Genomic DNA, 20072 nt, shown 5'->3' with positions numbered 1-20072 from the left:
ATTATAGAACAAAGTTCTAATGTTCTAATGAGTTTTTGTGAACTGTTATTACTGTATAAATTGAATTTAAGGCAAATTTAAGCACTGAATATATACACACAAAAAAGTCAGTGTTAATACATCCTTTAAGTCCCAAGGTTGGAGCCAGAGTTTGGCTTCAAGGATTGTAATATCTTATGAAAATTAATGTTTGATCCAATTCGGCAAGAGCTTTGTGAGAATAACTCTGTTTACTCTTACTTTAGGAGCCCTTTTATGTTTTTATTAGCAAAACCATAATAAGCTCAAATTCATTTCAAACAATTAAATGCTATAGTCATAGTATTATAGCTAGCAATTCAGGAAGGCAGTGATACAAAATGAACACATTTTCTTTGTCTCTGTGCTTAACTGCATTGAGGGGGACTGCTTGACAATTGAATGCTGCTTGTTATTTTATTTATTTTATGTTTATTTATTTATTTTGAGAAAGAGAGAGAGAGAGAACATGAGGGGAAGGGGAAGAAAGAGAGGGAGAGAGAGAATCCCAAGCAGGCTCAATGCTGTCAGTGTAGAGCCCCATGGCAGGGCTTGATTTCACCAACTGTGAGATTATGACCTAAGCCAAAATCAAGAGTTGGATGATTAACTGACTGAGCCACCCAGGTGTTCCTGTTGCATGTTATTGTAGAAGGAAGATAAATTTATGGGGTACCTGGTGGCTCAGTTGGTTAAGCATCCGACTTTGGCTCAGGTCATGATCTCATGGTTCATGGGTTTGAGCCCTGCATTGGGCTCTGTGCTGACAGCTTAGAGCCTGGAGCCTGCTTCAAATTCTGTGTCTCTCTCGCTCTCTGCTCCTCCCCCACTTGCATTCTGTCTCTCTCTCTCTCAAAAATAAATAAACATTAAAAAAATGTTTAAGTAAAAGAAAGATAAATTTAGAATCACTTCATGTTGTATTTAATACATGTTTTATCAGAACTCTATAAGCAAAGCAAAAGTTTCAGAATCCAAGCAATCATGCATAACAAGGAACGTGTTATATTACCTATAAACAATTAGTAAGTATTCAAATTGAAACAGGCCTTACCTGACAAAAATTTATTATTCTAGGGCACCTGGGTGGCTCACTTGGCTCAGTGGGTGCTAGATTTTGGCCCAGGTTATGATCTCAAGGTTTGTGGGATTGGGTCCCGCATCAGGCTGTGTGCTGACAGTGTACAGCCTGCTTGGGATTCTCTCTCTGCCCCTTCCTCATTCATGCCTGTGCTCACTCTCTCTCCTCTCAAAAATAAATAAATAAATAAACTTAAAAAAATTTACTAATTTTTAAAATAATAATTAATATATACATAATATTTTAGCAATCCCTATCAAAATAACACCAGCATTCTTCACAGAGCTAGAACAAATAATCCTAAAATGTGTATGGAACCAGAAAGACCCTGAATTGCCTAAGCAATCCTGAAAAAGAAAACCAAAGCTGGAGGCATCACAACTGTGGACTTCAAGCTGTATTACAAAGCTGCAATCAACAAGACCATATGCTAATGGCACAAAAACAGACAAATAAATCTATGGAACAGAATAGAGAACCCAGAAATGGACCCACAAACATATGGCCAACTAATGTTTGATAAAGCAGGAAAGAATATCCAATGGAATAAAGACTGTCTCTTCCACAAATGGTGTTAGGAAAGCTGGACTGTGACATGCAGAAGAATAAACCTGGACCACTTTCTTACACCACACACAAAGACAAACTCAAAATGGATGAAAGTCATAAATGTAAGACAGGAAGCCATCAAAATCCTCGAGGAGAAAGCAGGCAAAAATCTCTTTGACCTCGGCCGCAGCAACTTTTTACTTGACATGTCTCCGGAGGCAAGGGAAACAAAAGCAAAAATGAGCTACTGGGACCTCATCAAGATAAAAAGCTTCTGCACTGCAAAGGAAATAATCAGCAAAACTAAAAGGCAACCAACGGAATGGGAGAAGATATTTGCAAATGACATATCAGATAAAGGGTTAGTATCCAAAATCTATAAAGAACTTCTCAAACTCTACACCCAAAAAACAAATAATCCAGTGAAGAAATGGGCAAAAGACATGAATAGACACTTTTCCAAAGAAGACATCCAGATGGCTAACAGACACATGAAAAAATGCTCAACATCACTCCTTATCAAGGAAATACAAATCAAAACTACAATGAGATACCACCTCACACCTGTCAGAATGGCTAACATTAACAACTCAGGCAATGACAGATGTTGGCAAGGATGTGGAGAAAGGGGAACTCTTTACACTGTTGGTGGGAATGCAAACTGGTGCAGCCATTCTGGAAAACACTATGAAGTTCCACAAAAAACTAAAAATAGAACTACCCTACAACCTAGCGATTGCACTACTAGGTATTTATCCAAAGGATACAGGTGTGCTGTTTAAAAGGGGCACATGAGCCGCTCTGGAAAGCAGTGTGGAGGTTCCTCAGAAAATTAAAAATAGACCTACCCTATAACCCAGCAATAGCACTGCTAGGAATTTACCCAAGGGATACAGGAATACTGATGCATAGGGGCACTTGTACCCCAATGTTTATAGCAGCACTCTCAACAATAGCCAAATTACGGAAAGAGCCTAAATGTCCATCAACTGATGAATGGATAAAGAAATTGTGGTTTATATACACAATGTAATACTACGTGGCAATGAGAAAGAATGAAATATGGCCTTTTGTAGCAACGTGGATGGAACTGGAGAGTGTGATGCTAAGTGAAATAAGCCATACAGAGAAAGAAAGATACCATATGGTTTCACTCTTATGTGGATCCTGAGAAACTTAACAGAAACCCATGGGGGAGGGGAAGGAAAAAAAAAAAAAGAGGTTAGAGTGGGAGAGAGCCAAAGCATAAGAGACTGTTAAAAACTGAGAACAAACTGAGGGTTGATGGGGGGTGGGAGGGAGAGGAGGGTGGGGGATGGGTATTGAGGAGGGCACTTTTTGGGATGAGCACTGGGTGTTGTATGGAAACCAATCTGACAATAAATTTCATATATTGGAAAAAAATAAAAAATAAATAAAATAATAAAAGGGGCACATGCACCCCATTGTATATAGCAACAATATTATTTATAGTTATCAACAATAGCCAAAGCATGGAAAGAGCCCAAATGTCCATTGACTGATGAATGGATAAAGATGTGGTATATATATACACATACATACAATGGAATATTACTAGGCAATCAAAAAGAATGAAATCTTGCCAGTTGCAACAACATGGATGGAACTAGAGTGTATTATGCTAAGTGAAATGTAAGTCAGAGAAAGACAAATATATGATTTCATTCATATGTGGAATTTAAGATCCAAAACAGATGAACATAAGGGAAGGGGAGCAAAAATAATATAAAAACAGAGAGGGAGACAAAGAGACATTAAGAGATTCCTAAATACAGAGAACAAACTGAGGGTTTCTGGCAGGGTGTTGAGTAGGGAGCTGGGCTAAATGCACAAGGGGCATTAAGGAGGACATTTTTGGGATGAGCACTGGGTGTTATATGTAAGTGATGAGTCACTAAATTCTATTCCTAAAATCATTATTACACTATATGTTAACTAATTTGGATTTAAATTTAAAAAAATAAAAATTAAAAAATTAAAAAATTAAATATCTATAACATTTTATTTTATAAATACTATAAAATTTATAAAATTTTATAGATATTTTAACAGTCTAAGTATATTTAAATATAATTATTTATAGTGATCATTAACAAATTAATAATAGATTACCATATTTCAGTGTGAGAGATGTTTCAAACAATAAGGCTGCAATTAGTACATCTTCTTTAAGCACTTTATTCCTTAAGTTCAGTCGAGCATGCGCTTCAGCTAGGGAAACTCTGAAAAAGAAAATTGATGCTAATCAAATATGTTGATATTATAAAGATAAAATATATTTTGGCAGGAATAAACCAAGTTATATGTGTATACAAGCCATGCCTTAAAGATCAGCATATTTTTACTTTAAAAAAAATGTTAGTTTCTTTTCAAATCATTTTTTTCCTACCAACTTCAATAAACTATGCCAGAACAAGCAAGTATCTTGACTTATTATCAGACTTCATATCTGCTCTGGCTTATCTTCATTTTTATGATTCTACACACCCTTCCTCAATATACAGTTAGGAAAACTAACTCTTACAGTCACCTTTGGTGTTTTCTTCCATTTCTTCATCTATGTGAAGTCCTCACAGAATCTTGAAATTTTAGTTTTGAAAGAGACCTTCAAGTTCAATCTCCAATCAGATAATTAAATTTTCTCCACAATATCCCAGGCTACTTATTGTCCAGTCTCTTTCGAACATTTCCTATGGTTCACTGGGAATACATTCCTTTATCTTTTATTTTTAAACTAACCTTTGATTACCTAAAAAATCTCCCTCAGGGGCAACTACATGGCTCAGTTAGGTAAACATCCAACTCTTGATTTCAGCTCAGGTCATGATCTCATGGTTTGGGAGTTCGAGCCCCACATAGGGCTCTGCACTGACAGCACGGAGCCTGCTTGGGATTCTCTCTCTCCTTCTGTCTCTCTGCCACTCCCTAGCTTTCTCTCCCTCTCAAAAATAAATAAACATTTAAAATTGAAACAAAAATCTCTTTCAAGCTCTCATTAGGCATATGTAATGTACTTGAATGACTGCTGAACTTGGAAATCAGAAAACCTGGTCTCAGTCTCTAGACTTTACTAGCTGTGTGACTTCATATAAATCATTCACTTCCTGAAAATTTTTTGAATCTCAGGTATAAAATGGGGACAATAATAACTTACAGTTATTACGATTTCAGATAAAGCATTTGAAAATTTTGGGACTCACCCACAAAGAATATATAAATTTAAGCTGAAATTGGTTTCACTGACATTTATACCCACTGGTTCTGTCTTATGTGATTATAAAAAAAGCTTAATACTTCTTAAATATGACATCTCTTCAAATATTCAAAGACAACTTTTCTAGTTGTCCTATGTTTTCTTTTCTCTAAAATAAAATATTCCTAGCTCCTTTAATATGTCATAAGATATGGGGCACCTGGGTGGCTCAGTCATTTAAGTGTCTGAGTTTTAGTTTCGGCTCAGGTCATGATCTCATGGTTTGTGGGTTCGAGCCCCGTGTCAGGCTCTGCACTGACAGTGTACAGCTTGCTTGGGATTCTCTGTCTTCCTTTCTCTCTGACCCTTCCCATGTCATCCTGTCTCTGTCTCTCTCAAAATAAATAAAATTTTTAAAAAGGTAAAAAAAATGTCATAAAACAATTTTCAGGCCTTTCAACATTCTGACCCCTCTCCTCATGACCAGATTTGGTTAATTTTTTTTTTTTTTCAGGGGCACCTGGTGGCTCAGTCAGTTAAGCATCCAACTTTGGCTCAGGTCATGATCTCACAGTCTGTGGATTCAAGCCCCACATCAGACTCAGTGTTGACAGCTCAGAGCCTGGAAACTGCTTCGGATTCTGTTTCTCCCTCTCTCTGCCCCTGCCCCACTCTTGCTCTGTCTCTCTTTCTCAAAAATAAGTAAACACTTTTAAAAAATGTTTTTAAACATATTCTTTTTCAGTATAGTATTACGATGTGAGTGTGATTTAACCAGCAATGTAGAGGTGAAGCAGAACTAGCATTTTTTTCCCTCTTGATACTATGTTCTACTAATACAACCTGAATTCACAGTATTCTTAATAGCCATATTACATTGTTTACTCATATTAAGTAGAAAAAGAATAAAACCTCAAGTCTTTTTCATTATAAGCCATCAACCTTTTCTTATCCATTCATACTCAGACCAAGATCATCATTTGAGTCCTTGGAAATTACTCCAGAGTTGTTTATTTTCAGATTTGGCTATTATGTTCCTGATATCCTCACCTAAGCTCCTTCTAAAATGTCGACCACAACAGAATGTGTATAAAGCCTTTCAGGGAAGAGAAGAGAGTATTGTCCACCTCAACTTCTCTAGAAGAGCAAGGATAGTGTTATTAGGTACCTGTCTATAGAGGTAGGAGAAAAATTTAAGGTTTATGACTCTTATGAGTTCATTTACTTTGCTATTTCATAAACCTCACCTATACCCCTATACCTTCCAATTTCCACCATGGGAAGTAGATTTATCATATTAAAATTAACTCTGCTTTATATTTGGATTAATATAGTCAAATGTTAACTGAGGTTATATAAGTTTAAATAAATATCTTTTTGCTACAGAGAAAAAATATGAGAAAATAGGATTTCCGAGCCCTCAAGTATTGACTCTTTGAGTATTGATTTGAGTAACTTTTTTTAAGGTAAGCTCCACACTCAACTAAAACCCAATGTGGGCTTGAACTCATGACCGAGATCAAGAGTTGCATGCTTTACTGACTGAGCACCCCTGATGCGAGTATTTTAAATGTTACTTCAGAAAATGGAAAATATCACAAAATTCCATTTACTATTTTAAAATATCACAGTTGTTTTCTACTTTCTCTTCAGCACTTTTTTTTCAGTTCTATGAAGATAAATATAGAGTTGGAAAAGTTAACTAAACATATTTATCTCTTGTGGACCTATATCTGACATTTCCTTCCAGTCCTTCACTTACCTTATTTTATATTATAGTTATAGCATGTTATTTATGTATTTAATGGATTATTTTACTCCTGGTCCTAGTTTCTAACCTGTTTAAGATTATACATTAGTTTGTATCAAATGAAATATCAAGAGGGGACTGCTTAAATTATGGTACAGCCACATCAAAGCACACTGTAAAGCAGCTATTAAAACAGAATAAGGTAATTCCTTATGTTCTGATAGTATTATAATAGGTAAACCATACATAATTCCATTTGTGCAAAAGGAAAATATATCCATATGAATATATAGATATTTATATTTAGATCTTCCTCAACTTAGGAAATATCATAAGTCAAAAATACATTTAATATACCTAACCTACCAAACATAGCTTATCCTAGCCTGCCTTAAACATGCTGAGAACACTTACATCAGCCTTCAAAGCTGATTTTATAATAAAGTGTTGGCTATCTCACATAATTTATTGAATACTGCAATGAAAGTAAAGCACGGAATGGCTGCATGGATACAGCATGGTTATCAGTTTTACCCTTTTAATCTCATGGCTGACTACGAGCTGCAGCCTGCTGTCACTGCCCAGTAAGAGAGTATTGTACTGCATATTGCTAACCCAGGAAAAGATCAAAATTCAAACTTCGAAGTATGATTTCTACTGAATGTGTATCATTTTCACATCATTATTAAGTCGAAAAATCGTAAGTTGAACCATCCTAAGTCAGTAAACTGTCTCTCTCTATAATATGTTTAACATATTCATTGACAAATATATAACATATTCAAATAAAATATGTATTTAACATACATCATAAATTTAAATTACACATTTGTACACGTTAGTATTTAGATGGATAATTTTGGGGGGCGCCTATGTGGCTCAGTCAGTTAAGTGTCTGACTCTTGGTTTCGGCTCAGGTCATGATCTCTGGGTTCATGAGATCAAGCCCCGTGTTGGACTCTATGCTGACAGTGCAGAGCCTGCTTGGGATTCTCTGTCTCTCTCTGCTTCTCTCCCACTAGTGTGTTCTCTCCCTCTCTTTCTCTCTCGAAATAAATAAAAATTAAAAGAAATAAATGGATAATTTTTGGAAGAATACATAAAAACTGTTAACAGTGACAATCTCTCTAGAGAGTAGGACAGCAATGGGTAGAGTTAGCTGGACACCTTATTTATTACTTTAGACTTTTCTTTTACAGTGTCTATACTTTACTTTTATAATAAAAATTAGCTTTAAACAACTTTAAGGAACAATAATAGATGTGTCTATTAAAGTATTTTAAAAGTACACAGAATAATATACTTAAAAAGAATTTTTTCTAGGCTCAACTAAAAAATACCTAGAGTGTAATAAAGCCACGTTAAAAAAAAAATCAATCATTTGTATTTCAAATCAGTGCACTTTACTCAGACACATCTCATACAGAGGTTCAAATAAAAAATAACTTAGTGAAAACATGTATTGGAGGTTCAAATGATGCAACAATAGCGATTGTTAAGTCACCTTAAATTCTTTTGAAACAAGATAAATGAGAAATCAACCAACTAGCAATTCAAGAAACAAGTGAAACATAAATAAGTAAGTTAATTAAACACATCACTTAAAAGTCAATACTGGCTTTAAAGTTTTATGTTGAATACCTACAAATATTTTAATGCAGATGCTGACAGTTTTGATCCACTTATAGAATCTGTTCTGATTCTGCGACTTGCTAGATAATAGCCATGGATCATTCTTTCTGCCTCCAAACTGAATTCTACATTCAAATTCTTTGCAAAAGCCAGCAGCTAAATTAAAAATGTGAAAAATTTAAGAAATTCAAACTTTGTTATAGAATCTATATTACAAAAATCCAAAGTTTGCATACTTTATTTACATCAAAGTTGATTAAATATCTGAGGCTGTCCCAAAGTCATTGAACACTTTAAATCATAGTCTTATACTTGTAAATATTATTACAGTTTAGCCAGAATAATCTCTTCCTCCCTCTTAGTGCAGAAATGTTCTGTGCAATGTACTTGAATGACTATCAAGTCTTTGCTTCCAGTGGAAAAAAGGCTCACTCACCTCCTTTCTGTGGGAGAGAGGCTTCCCTCAACAGCTCATTTCCCTTTGAATAGCTTTAATTCTTTGACAATTTATTTCCTTATAACTTTCTCTCAAGAGCCCTACAGCTACTTGTTCTCCTTTTCCTTCCTTTTAAACACAAGTGATCACTAGCAATATGGAAGGCACTGTGTTAACTACTATGAAGGTAGGCCTTGGAGATTCCAATAAGCCTTCAACATAATGATTAGCACTATTTTTTCTGAACTTCCTGCTTTTATTCTTTCTGAGTGATTCTCGGTCCCTTAAATCCTTAATTCAGGGACATCATTTCCAGACTTTTCAACATCCTGGTTGTTTTCTCCTTTTTTCAACTCAGAATCAAAAGGAAAATTTAATCGTAATAAGGTTGCTATTAACTATATTATATTTTAAATATAACTTTTTAAAGGATCTGTATATATCTTCTCTTCTTTATTCTCCTTACACTCCACAGTTGCCTCCAGACCTTCACAATTGGAAATTAATACCATTAATAATATCACTAGCCATCTCTAGGTTCTACCATATGGAGTCACAGTAATGTGCCACCTATCTCTGTCCTCAGGAAAGGACTTGCCCCAGCTACTGGAAGTGCTGTCAGCATTGGTCTTCAGTTGTCAACTTCTTCAGGGAATGCCTCAGGACAGTCTATATCAAATGAATGACTGCAGCGGAAGTGGGGGCGGGTATTGTAAAAAAGTCCCTCTGTTTCTATCCAAAGCAGGACAATTCTGGTGGGTCTCTTTTAAGTCCAGAGATCATTGTGGGGCTATCTTTGGGCCTGCATCAGCAGCTTGACTACCTCCTCTGCCCAATCCTGCTCCTCTTCCCTTCCACAGGTATTGATAGAAGAGCTAGAGGAGCACTCCCTAATAAACAATGGCACATAAACTCTCAGTCAGCCTCTTGGAGAGCCCAGGCAGTGACACACTCCATCCAATCTGTTTTGTGTAATGGACAGATTTATCTTCTGGAGAAATCATTTTCGGTGTTTCACAAGCCTAGTAAAGTCCAACTGTTCTCTATAGTCCGATGAATCAGCTATAAAATCTTTGGCTGGAGCTTCAAGGCTTATTGTAAATTTGCCAAATTTTAATCCCAATGACTCTACAATAAAATTTTTGCTCCAGTCAGTTATGTCTTCTCATGGTTTTCCATGTATATTCATTTCTACTTTTATATCTTTGCTCCTACTTTTAATTCTGTTTAGAATGCCCATCCTTCCTGTCATTTAAATCATACCTTAAGGACTAAAGTCTCACCTCCTTGAAGTCTTCCCAATTCTTGCATTCTACTTGATATCTTCCTTCCTGAATTCCTAAAGTACTTATAGTTAGCACCACCCAGCTTAGCACTTAAATTGTCCCTTAATGGTTTCATATATTTTGTTTATATCTCAATTAAATGATAAACTATTTAAAGAAGAAACTTTATTTTTTTGTGAGAATATAAAAGAGCGAAATAGGTTAATATATATAAAATATTCAGTAAATACCTAATTAATAAATTCCAAGGGTTTGTTGTTGTTGTTGTTTTTCAGGGAAAAACTGGGCAAAAATTTCTCTGGGTCATTAATATAGGTAGATATAGATATAGATATAGATATAGATATAGATATAGATATAGATATAGATATATAGTACCCTAATTCCTAGAGACTACTACTTTTTTCTTATATACTAAAACAAACAAAAAGAGCTACTTTATCATAAATATTGTTCTTTTTCTATTCTACATCAATAAACAATGTTCATAATTCGGTTTTAAGTTCACCTCACTTTTCAACCTTTTACCCATGCAATCTGCCTACAAAGAAGGCAGGTATGAACAAAATTGTTAATGACTCATAGATTCCCACTCCCAATATTCCCTGCCTTTTATCTATCCTATCCAGATACTTTAGTGTGGATAGATTTCTGAATAGTTAATATTAAAAGGGCTTCACTTGTAAATACTTGTATACCTTTAATAGCTGTAAAAATCATTACTGAATTTACATCATCTACTCTCAGGTTCTCTGAACATGCTGCATATTTCCCTGTCAGGACATTGAAATGGGTTAGTGAGTCATGACAGGTATTCTCTAAAGTCAGAGCTCTGAAGGCATTTACATAAAGTAAATCCTTGTGAATAGTCTGTAAAATGTAAATAACTGTATACCTATACAGCCTCTCATCATAATTTTCTATAGAAATATTCTATTGGTTTTCTTTTTATTGAGAAGTTTTAAAGCCATGTGGATAGTGGTGCAAATAATTAACATTTTAATATTTATGTCTTTACACAGTTTTTAATTTAATTATAATCCTTAATATTTTCTATGCAATGTCCTTAAAATATTTAAAAGCTGAAAGGGACTTGGAATAAAATAATTCTAAATAAATAAAATTGGATGCTGAAAGTGAGTTCTATTTAAATTGAGAAACCTTAGCACATGTATTCTTGGTAATCATCTCTTCTACCTCTACCTTTTCAAAATCTTCAGTTGTGAACTTCTTAGAAGCTACGTAAAGGAGCTCTTCAGGATCGATGGCTTTCTTTAAAGTGTGTTGCACAGTAGAAATAAGTGGGTAGGAAGAAGATGATTCATTGCAGTTAATCAATAATCCAAACGCTTCTACAAGATTAGCTGGAATCAAACTGCAATCCTACATCAAATGAAAATGTAAAAGGCAAACATGAAACTCTGGCATTTCCACAAACACTTTAGATAATTATAAATTAAATACTGTTTATAATTATTTATATTATTAATATATGTATATTATAATAATATGTTATATACCTATTATTTTTACTTCATTATTTGACATTATTAATTATTATTTAAAGTGTTTCCTGAATAGCATGGGAACTTACTATGACCAATTTTTAATGCTCTTTATTAATTTCTTACACATTATTCACTAAAGCCTACTCTACTGCCTATTCAAATAATAATTTCTAGTAAACAGACACCTGCTTTGCATGACTAAAAAAAATGAAAATTTTCAGACAATTGCACTGTTATTTAGTTCTAGTACCTGATTAAGGATAGAAATGGGTTAATAACAAAACATTAAGAACAACAAAAACATTAAGATTAAAATCTGTGATTAAATTCCATAAACAACATTCTAAAAATAAAAAATACATATACCTTACCATCCGACCAATGAGAGTGTTGGTTTTCTGCATATTTCTCCTTGAAGATGAATCCATATCAACAAAAGACCAAAAACTGCACTGAACTGGAAAAGTCATTTGTTGATTAATATCATCCCCAAACTTCTTTCCTGGGATGTATACTGTGATGCTTCTGCTTTCCACAACTAAGTAAAAAGACATTGCCCATTTGTTATTTAAGTTTATTTTGGTCTATATGTCTATAAATAACTAACAAATATTATTTTTAATAAGAAATACTATTATATAGAATTTTACTGTCTAAATGTGGGACAGTAAAGACACAAGTAAATTTGGTTGTTTTATAAGATATGGCTTAATTGGAGGATCTAATAAAAAGAATAAGGCAAGAGGGGTGCCTCAGTCGGTTAAGCATTTGGCTCTTGATTTTGGCTCAGGTCATACATGATCTCATGGTTCGTGTGTTTGAGCCCCATGGTCGGGCTCTGTACTGGCAGTGCAAAACCTGCTTGGGATTCTCTGTCTTTCTCTCTCTCTGCCTCTCTCCTGCTTGCTCTCTATCTCTCTCTCTCAAAATAAATAAGTAAATATTTATTAGACTTAAAAAAAAAAAAAGGCAAGAAAAATATTTGAAAGTTTATGTGTCCCATGACTTGATGAGAACAGCAGTCCAAAGCATGTAGCTAGAATTATGGTCAGTGTCTGGGTAGTATAGGCAGAGGGTTAAGACACTGGTTATATTAGTGCAGGCTTATAAGGGGGGCTGAAATTAAGCAATATTCTTTTATGTGGAAAAAAAAGGATATCTGTATGAGAGTGAAAGAGAATAAGATTGAAAGAGAATATAAACTACAATGACTAGGGGAAAATATATCTCAAATTCAACATGCTAAAAACCAAATTCATCATTTTTCCTTCTCAAATGGCTCTGTGTGCATTATTTGTAATTAGAGGAATCACTATCCAACTACTTAAAACCCAAACAAACAAACAAAAATCTAGAAACAACATAGTTTCCTTTTTATCTTTCCTTCATCCCTTATAACCATTAAGCCTATGGATTCAATCCTAGGATTCCATATTCCAAATATTTCTCAAATTAAACTTCTCTTTATTCATGATAAGAGAGTCTTTTCTTTATATTTATCTTTCTCTTGGGTCATAAGGTAAATACATATTTAATTCTATAGAAACTGCCAGAGCAGTTTTCAAAATGGTTGCACTATGTTATACTTTCACATACAGTATATAAGAATTCCAGTTTTTCCATATCCTTGGTAACATCTGCTTTCAGTCTTTTTAATTTTTGCCATTCTAGTAGCCAGGGCCAGTTACTTAATTTTTTTTTTTAATGTTTTATTATCCAAAGTTGAGATAGAGGGAGAAAGAGCATGAGCAGGGGAGAGGCTGAGAGAGAGGGAGACACAGAATCTGAAGCAGGCTCCAGGCTCTGAGCTGTCAGCACAGAGCCTGAAGCAGGGCTTGAACTCACAAACCATGAGATCATGCCCTGGGCTGAAATCGGACACTTAACTGACTGAGCCACCCAGGCACCCCCAGGGCCAGTTACTTAATATGTGGGGCCTAGTGTAAACTAAAAATCTGGGCTCCTTAATCAAAAGCAGGGGAAAAGATGCTATTAAGAGTACTAATATAAAAAGCTTTTTCCTTTAAAAATATTTTATTACTTATGAAATGTAATAGGACTGATGTGGAGAATTTAGAACCCTTATGCTTTACTTGTAAGAATATAAAATTGCACAGCCACTGTGGAAAACAGTTTGGTGATTTCTCATAAAGCTACACATAGAATTACCTTATGACCCAGCAATTCCACTTTTAAGTATACACCCAAGAGGTGAAAGTAGGGACTCAAACAGATACTTGGTCTCATGTTCACAGCAACATTATTCACAATAGCCAAAAGGCAGAAACAACCTAAGTTTCTCTCAACTAATGAATGAATTTTTTTAAAAAGTGGTATATACATAAAATGGGATATGATTCAGCAATAAGAAGAAGAGAGATTCTTAAATAGACAAATTCATAAAGACAGAAAGTAGAACAGAGGTCACCAATGGCTGGAGGTACAGGGGAATAGGGTTATTGTTCAATGGGTACAGAGTTTCTGTTAGGGATTATGAAAAATTCTGGAAATGGATAGTGGTATTAATTACATAACATTGTGAATGTACCTAATGCCACTGAATTGTACACTTAAAAATGGTTAAAATGGTAAATTTTATGTTATGTGTATTTCACCATAGAGGGGAACTCCTTCAACTTGAAAAAGAACATCTACAAAAAACCTACAGCTAACTTCATATTTAATGGTAACAAAACTCAAAGCTTTCCTGCTAAGATCAGAAACAAGTCAAGGATGTCTCCTTTCACCACTGTTTTTCAGCATAAGAGTTGAAGTCCTAATTAATACACTAAGACAAGACAAGAAAAGAAATCTGGCCCAATACAAATTCACATGTTAGCACAACTGAGAGAAAAATTAAAACAGTGCATTTTCATATTAAATTCCTTTCTTTATTAATACAGGTAAAATGAGAAGTGCCATTTAATATAATTTCTCAGTTCCTAAAATGTGTACAATATGATCTTAACTGTTAAGTAATTCCTTGACACTGATGAGACTATAAGTTAAACAGGTGATGGAATGCAAGCTGGTACAGCCCCTCTGGAAAACAGTATGTGGAGGTTTCTCAAAAAACTAAAAATAGAACTACCATACGACCCAGCAATTGCACTACTAGGTATTTATCCAAGGGATACAGGTATGCTGTTTCAAAGGGACACATGCACCCCAATGTTTATAGCAGCACTATGAACAATAGCCAAAGGATGGAAAGAGCCCAAATATCCATGGATGGATGAATGGATAAAGAAGATATGGTATATATACTCGGCAATCAAAAAGAATGAAATTTTGCCATTTGCAACTATGTGGATGGAACTGGATGGTGTTATGCTAAGTGAAATTAGTCAGAGAAAGACAAAAATCATATGACTTCACTCATATGAGGACTTTAAGAGACAAAACAGATGAACGTAAGGGAAGGGAAACAAAAATAATATAAAAACAGGGAGGGGGACAAAACATAAGAGACTCATAAATATGGAGAACAAACAGAGGGTTACTGGAGGGGTTTTGGGAGGGGGGGATGGGCTAAATGGGTAAGGGATTAAGGAATCTACTCCTGAAATCATTGTTGCACTATATGCTAACTAATTTGGAAGTAAATTTAAAAAAAAAAAAAGGCCAATTCATCAACAAAATTTTTTTAAAAAGTTAAACAGGTGAAAATTAATTCGAGAAAATATTGTTTACCTGATTGAAGCTGTTCTAGTTTATCTTTTTTGTGTGAAGCCAAGTCTCCTATAAAGCAGATACCACCTTTAGCTAGCAAAGCACTGCCAGCTTGAATGCTAACTGCTCCAGTTCCATACTTATTCCTGGATAGAGTAGGAAAAATTTCAGTAGAGACTGGATGACGTATGCCACGAGGCACAAGTTTTATACTAAAATTCAAAAGCCTAGGAAAAAATAAATTATTCATTACTATCATTTACTATTTGATTTTCAGAAGTCATAATGTATAACAGCTACACAATTAAATTTGATTCAGTGTTTAGTAAGGAACTTTTTCTTTTTTTAAAGACTTTACTTCTAAGTAATCTTTACACCCAACATGGGACTTGAACTCACAACCCCGAGATCAAGAGCTGCATGCTCTACCAACTAAGCCAGCCAGGTACCCCACCCCTAGTGAACACTTTTGTTAGGGATAAAACCACTTTTGAGACTTGGTCCTTAATTTGGAAAGCTCACAGCCTAGCAAAGGAGACATAAAAAACTAAAACACAATGTGATAAGTACTAAAATAATATCATGAGAGCATCCATATCAGAATATTATTTCTTTCAGGAAGGAAGTTAGAGAAAGGTACAAAGAGATGACATTTGATCTGGGCCTTCCTCTTTACGGATTGCTTTCTCTTGTTTATTCAGAATGTTTGCATTTAGGCTTGCCAATAGCCCATCACGACTATTCCTGCTGCCTATATATCATGGTAACTCTTGATACATCTTCTTGTTTTCTAATTTCTTTGCCAATTGCCTGAGCCTCTTAATTTCTCAAATTTAAATTCTAAGAAAGGATGATGATTATTTTAAGCTTAGCTTTCAAATCTGATGCCACAGAAATCATAGCTCATTGGTGAAATCAACTATGATGAATAGACACAGACATATAGTACAAAAGGGTGAAGTAGTATTCCTTAAATGTGGACAGGTTATGTGGGGAAATGGGTTCTACTTACATAAATGGGTTAGAAAAAAGCTTAGGGCAGAAAGCTGTCACCATGAGGCAAAAAGCATCCAAAGTTAGCTATCGAGATACTGTAACTAGTAACTTGTTATATCACCTGCAGGAAATTACTTTCCATCTGGTACCAATGTACTTTAATCACAAACTCCACTTGCCCCCCCAGACCCTTTGCGTCTTACACACACAAGTTAATGATTACTGTCTGATTGTTTTCTCCACGTTCATCACATGTGTAAGATCTTGTTTTCTTCACATTCCTCATATGGGTAATATCTTGTGAGCTCAATAAATACAGAGATAAAACCCCTATTTGGGGCTCTTGTCTCCTCCTGGACATTAGCCTCCCTCATATTCAATTTTGCATCCGCTCTCTTGCTGGACAAGAGAGAACTCCAGACTCATAGTCCGCAACAAAGTTGATATAAAGTTTCTAGTGTATATGCCATTCCAAGGAACTGGATGTTGGTTTGTAAAATGGGGGAATGAGATTTAGAAAGAAACTTTTGCAAGCCTGTAGAGCAGTGTTTTTCAACCTTAGCTTACATTAAAATCACCTGGGGAGATTTAAAAAATTCTAATGTCAAGCCCCACCCCAAACCATGAAATTAGAATTCCTGGGGTTGGCCAGTCATAAATATATATATTTTTTACTTCTCCCAGGTAATTCTAATATGCAGGCAGGCTCAGAACCTAGTTATATAGAAAAATGGGCCTCAAACTTGTCTACACATTGGAATCTAATGAGGAACTTTTAAAATACTGATAGAAGGTTATATAATGTAAGGTCAAAATACAAAAATCAATTATATTTCTATATTCACAGAAAATATTTGAAGAATGAAATTAATAAAACACTACCATTTTTAATAGTATCAATATTTTCAAATATTTAGAAATAACTTTAGCAAAATGTATGTATGACCTTTATAAAACATTGCTGAGAGAAATTAAGGGGGATTTAAATAAATGGAGATACACATAGATTAAAAGACTCAACATTGTTATGATTTAAATTCTCCCTAAAATTGATTTATAAGTTAAATGCAGTTCCAACAAAAATCTTTAATGGGCTTTTTTGGAGGGTAGGTGAGTAGTATTAACCTCTGGATTCTAAACTTTATAAGAAAATGCAGGATTCTCAACTTTCTAAGAAAATGCAAAGGACCTAAAATAATGAAAAAGAATCTTGAAAATGAAGAATAAAATTGCACCACTTGATTCAAAACTTTACATAGAGCTACAATAACAAGAATTATGATATTGGCATAATTATAGACAAATGGGTCAAAATAACAGAAAAGAGTTCAAATAGATTTATACCCAATTCAATTTTAAACCTAGTTTATACCCACTTCAACTGATTTTCAACAATGGTACCAAAGCAGTTCAATGGGGAAGGGAATTCTTCTCAACAAATGGTATGGGAAGACTGGATAAATGCATAGAAAAAAAACATTAACCTTGATTCCTACCTCACACCATATACAAAAATTTATGATGTATAAAAGACAATATAAAAGATAAAACTATAATGCTTCTAGGAGAAAATATAAAAGAGTATCTTCATGACCTTAGGGTAGCCAAAGATTTCTTAGATAGAATCCAGAAAACACTAAACTTAAAAAAAAAAAAAAAAATTGAATTTCAACAAAACAAGAAAGTCTGCTCATCAAAGACATTTTTAAGAAAAAAATACTAGTTTTAGATTGAAAGAAAATTTTCATGGCACATATATGTGACAAAGGACATGCATCTAGAACAACCCCACTTAAAAGTGAGCAAAAGACTTGAACAGACACTTCATAAAAGAAGATATATGAGCAGCCAATAAGCACATAGAAAAAAATTCAGATCAGTAGTCATCAGGGAAATGAAAATTACAACCATAATGTGATACCATTTCATATACACCAGAATGGCTGAAGTGAGAAAAGACTGACACCATCAAGATGTTGGTGATGATAGAAACAACTGGAACCTTATGTTGTTAGTAGGAATGTAAAATGGTATAATCACTCTGGAAAACTGTTCGGCAGTTTCTTATAAAGTTAAATATATACCTATCTAATGACATAGCAATTCCATTCCTAGGTATTTATCAAAGATAATGAAAACATAGATCCACAAAAAGGCCTGTAGAGGAATGTTTACAGCAGATTCATTTATAATAGTCAAAACATGCAAAACCCAATGTCCATCACTAGGAGAATGGATAAACATATTCTGCTATATTTATGTAATAGACTACTACTCATCAATAAAAACAATGAGCTACTGATACACACAACTGGGTCAACCTCACATACATATAGAGTGAAAGAGACTAGTCTCAAGAGAGGCATTGTATGATTCCATTTTTATGAAGTTCAAGAAGAGGAAAATTGACCTTGGTTACAGAAATTATGTATGTAGATAGGAATTGATTGAAGGAACTTTCTGAGGTGATGGAAATGTTCTATATCTTACTGTGGTGGTGGTTATAGCAATATATATACTTATCAAAACTCATTGAATTATATACTTAAGATCTGATTATTTACTGATTATTTAGTTATAAATTTTAGTATATGTGCTGCCGAAGCGAGCACTATAAATTTTAACTTAAAATAAAAAACTTCAAATCTCTTGTACTACCCCAAATACCATAGGAAAAGTCAAAGGTTAATGACAAACAGGAAAAGGCACAAAGGCGTTAATTTATAGGAGGTATCACAAATCATTTAGAAATAAGCAATAGAAAAGGTGACAATGGTCAAGGAGGTTTATAGAAAAATAATAAAAGTGTTTAACAAGCTTTTGGGGTGCCTGGGTGGCAGTCAGTTAAGCATCTGACTCTTGAATTCAGCTCAGGTCTTGATCTTAGGGTCATGTCCTGCATTGGGCTCCACAATGGGTGTGAAGCCTACTTTAAAAAAAAAAAAAAAAAGAGTTTACAAGCTCTAAATAATGCTAAAACTTTTTTTTTTTTTAATTTATTTTTAAGCAATCTCTACACCCAATGTGAGGCTTGAACTCAACCCCAAGATAAAGAGTTGCACACTCCACCAACTGAGCCAGCCAGGTGCCCCACTAAAACTTACTTCTAATTTAAAAAATGCCATTCAAAGTCAAATACCATTTTCCATCCATCAGATTTAAAAGTTTGACCATACCCAGTGTTGGTGAGGCTGTGAGGAAAGAAATATTCTCATGCTCATCAGTGGAGGATTAAATTGGTGCAATCTGTAGCAATTAGTACCACATTTACATTGAAATTTAATTAATTTGCTAAAATTAAATTTTAGCAAAACATCATCTGTCCAACAAACTTAATTTGCATTTTTAAAATTTTAAATTCTCTCTATAAATTTGTTTGTGCTTTACAAATGCATCCAAGGTATGAATACAAGAAGCTTGTTCCTAGCTTTTTGAACATGTAAGTTACTTTAAAAATAGTACTTGCTATGGGGAGCCCCAAAATGCTGAGTAGAAGCTTATTCCAAAGTTAGAGTGATAGTCCCAGAACAGTAATTTTGGTACTTTTCACAGCCTTATTTGGGCACAGTGAATCAGTATTATTGAATGGAATCTTGTAGAAAAATAAGACAATGGTTTGTTGGTTCTTGGGTGGGTGGGAGAGATTACTTTCAAATGAAAATAAAGTACAAAAGCGGAATGTTGAGTTAGGGAATTGAGGAAAAGGAAAAGGAAGTCTGTGAAGGATATATTTATTTGTAAAGGTGTGAGTGGGAAAATTGGTTGAAACTTTTGAGTGGTTAAATCCTCAAAATATTGAAAGCAAATATCCAATTTATTAATTCCTGTGTTTAAAGTTTTGAACTCCATTAATAAAAGTTTATTTAAATATTTATACTGCCCAGATAATTCTAAACATTTGTCTTATAATAATGCTCATGGAAAGGATTT

The 20072-nt window shown here is 34.3% G+C and overlaps 1 protein-coding gene across 4 annotated transcripts in view; it reads right to left on the bottom strand.

Annotated features, from left to right (window-relative positions):
- MCMDC2 (minichromosome maintenance domain containing 2) overlaps positions 1-20072 on the bottom strand; it is a 39836-nt gene that overhangs the window by 7959 nt on the left and 11805 nt on the right. The window contains exons 9-13 of one of the 4 annotated variants that reach the window (XM_060610666.3): positions 15168-15373; positions 11846-12012; positions 11170-11349; positions 8258-8400; positions 3782-3891 (exon numbers count right to left, since the gene is read on the bottom strand). In XM_060610666.3, coding sequence (XP_060466649.3) covers positions 3782-3891; positions 8258-8400; positions 11170-11349; positions 11846-12012; positions 15168-15373 — 806 coding nt within the window. Of the gene's footprint in view, positions 1-3746; positions 3892-8257; positions 8401-11169; positions 11350-11845; positions 12013-15167; positions 15374-20072 lie in introns of those variants that run through there. The other 3 variants (XM_078441645.2, XM_078441646.2, XM_060610665.3) reach the window with 3 other exon arrangements.

The sequence above is a fragment of the Panthera onca genome, chromosome F2 (assembly GCF_046562875.1).
Source record: "Panthera onca isolate mPanOnc1 chromosome F2, mPanOnc1 haplotype 2, whole genome shotgun sequence".
NCBI classification, from domain to species: domain Eukaryota; kingdom Metazoa; phylum Chordata; class Mammalia; order Carnivora; family Felidae; genus Panthera; species Panthera onca.
This window is presented reverse-complemented; position numbering and strand designations above follow the sequence as displayed.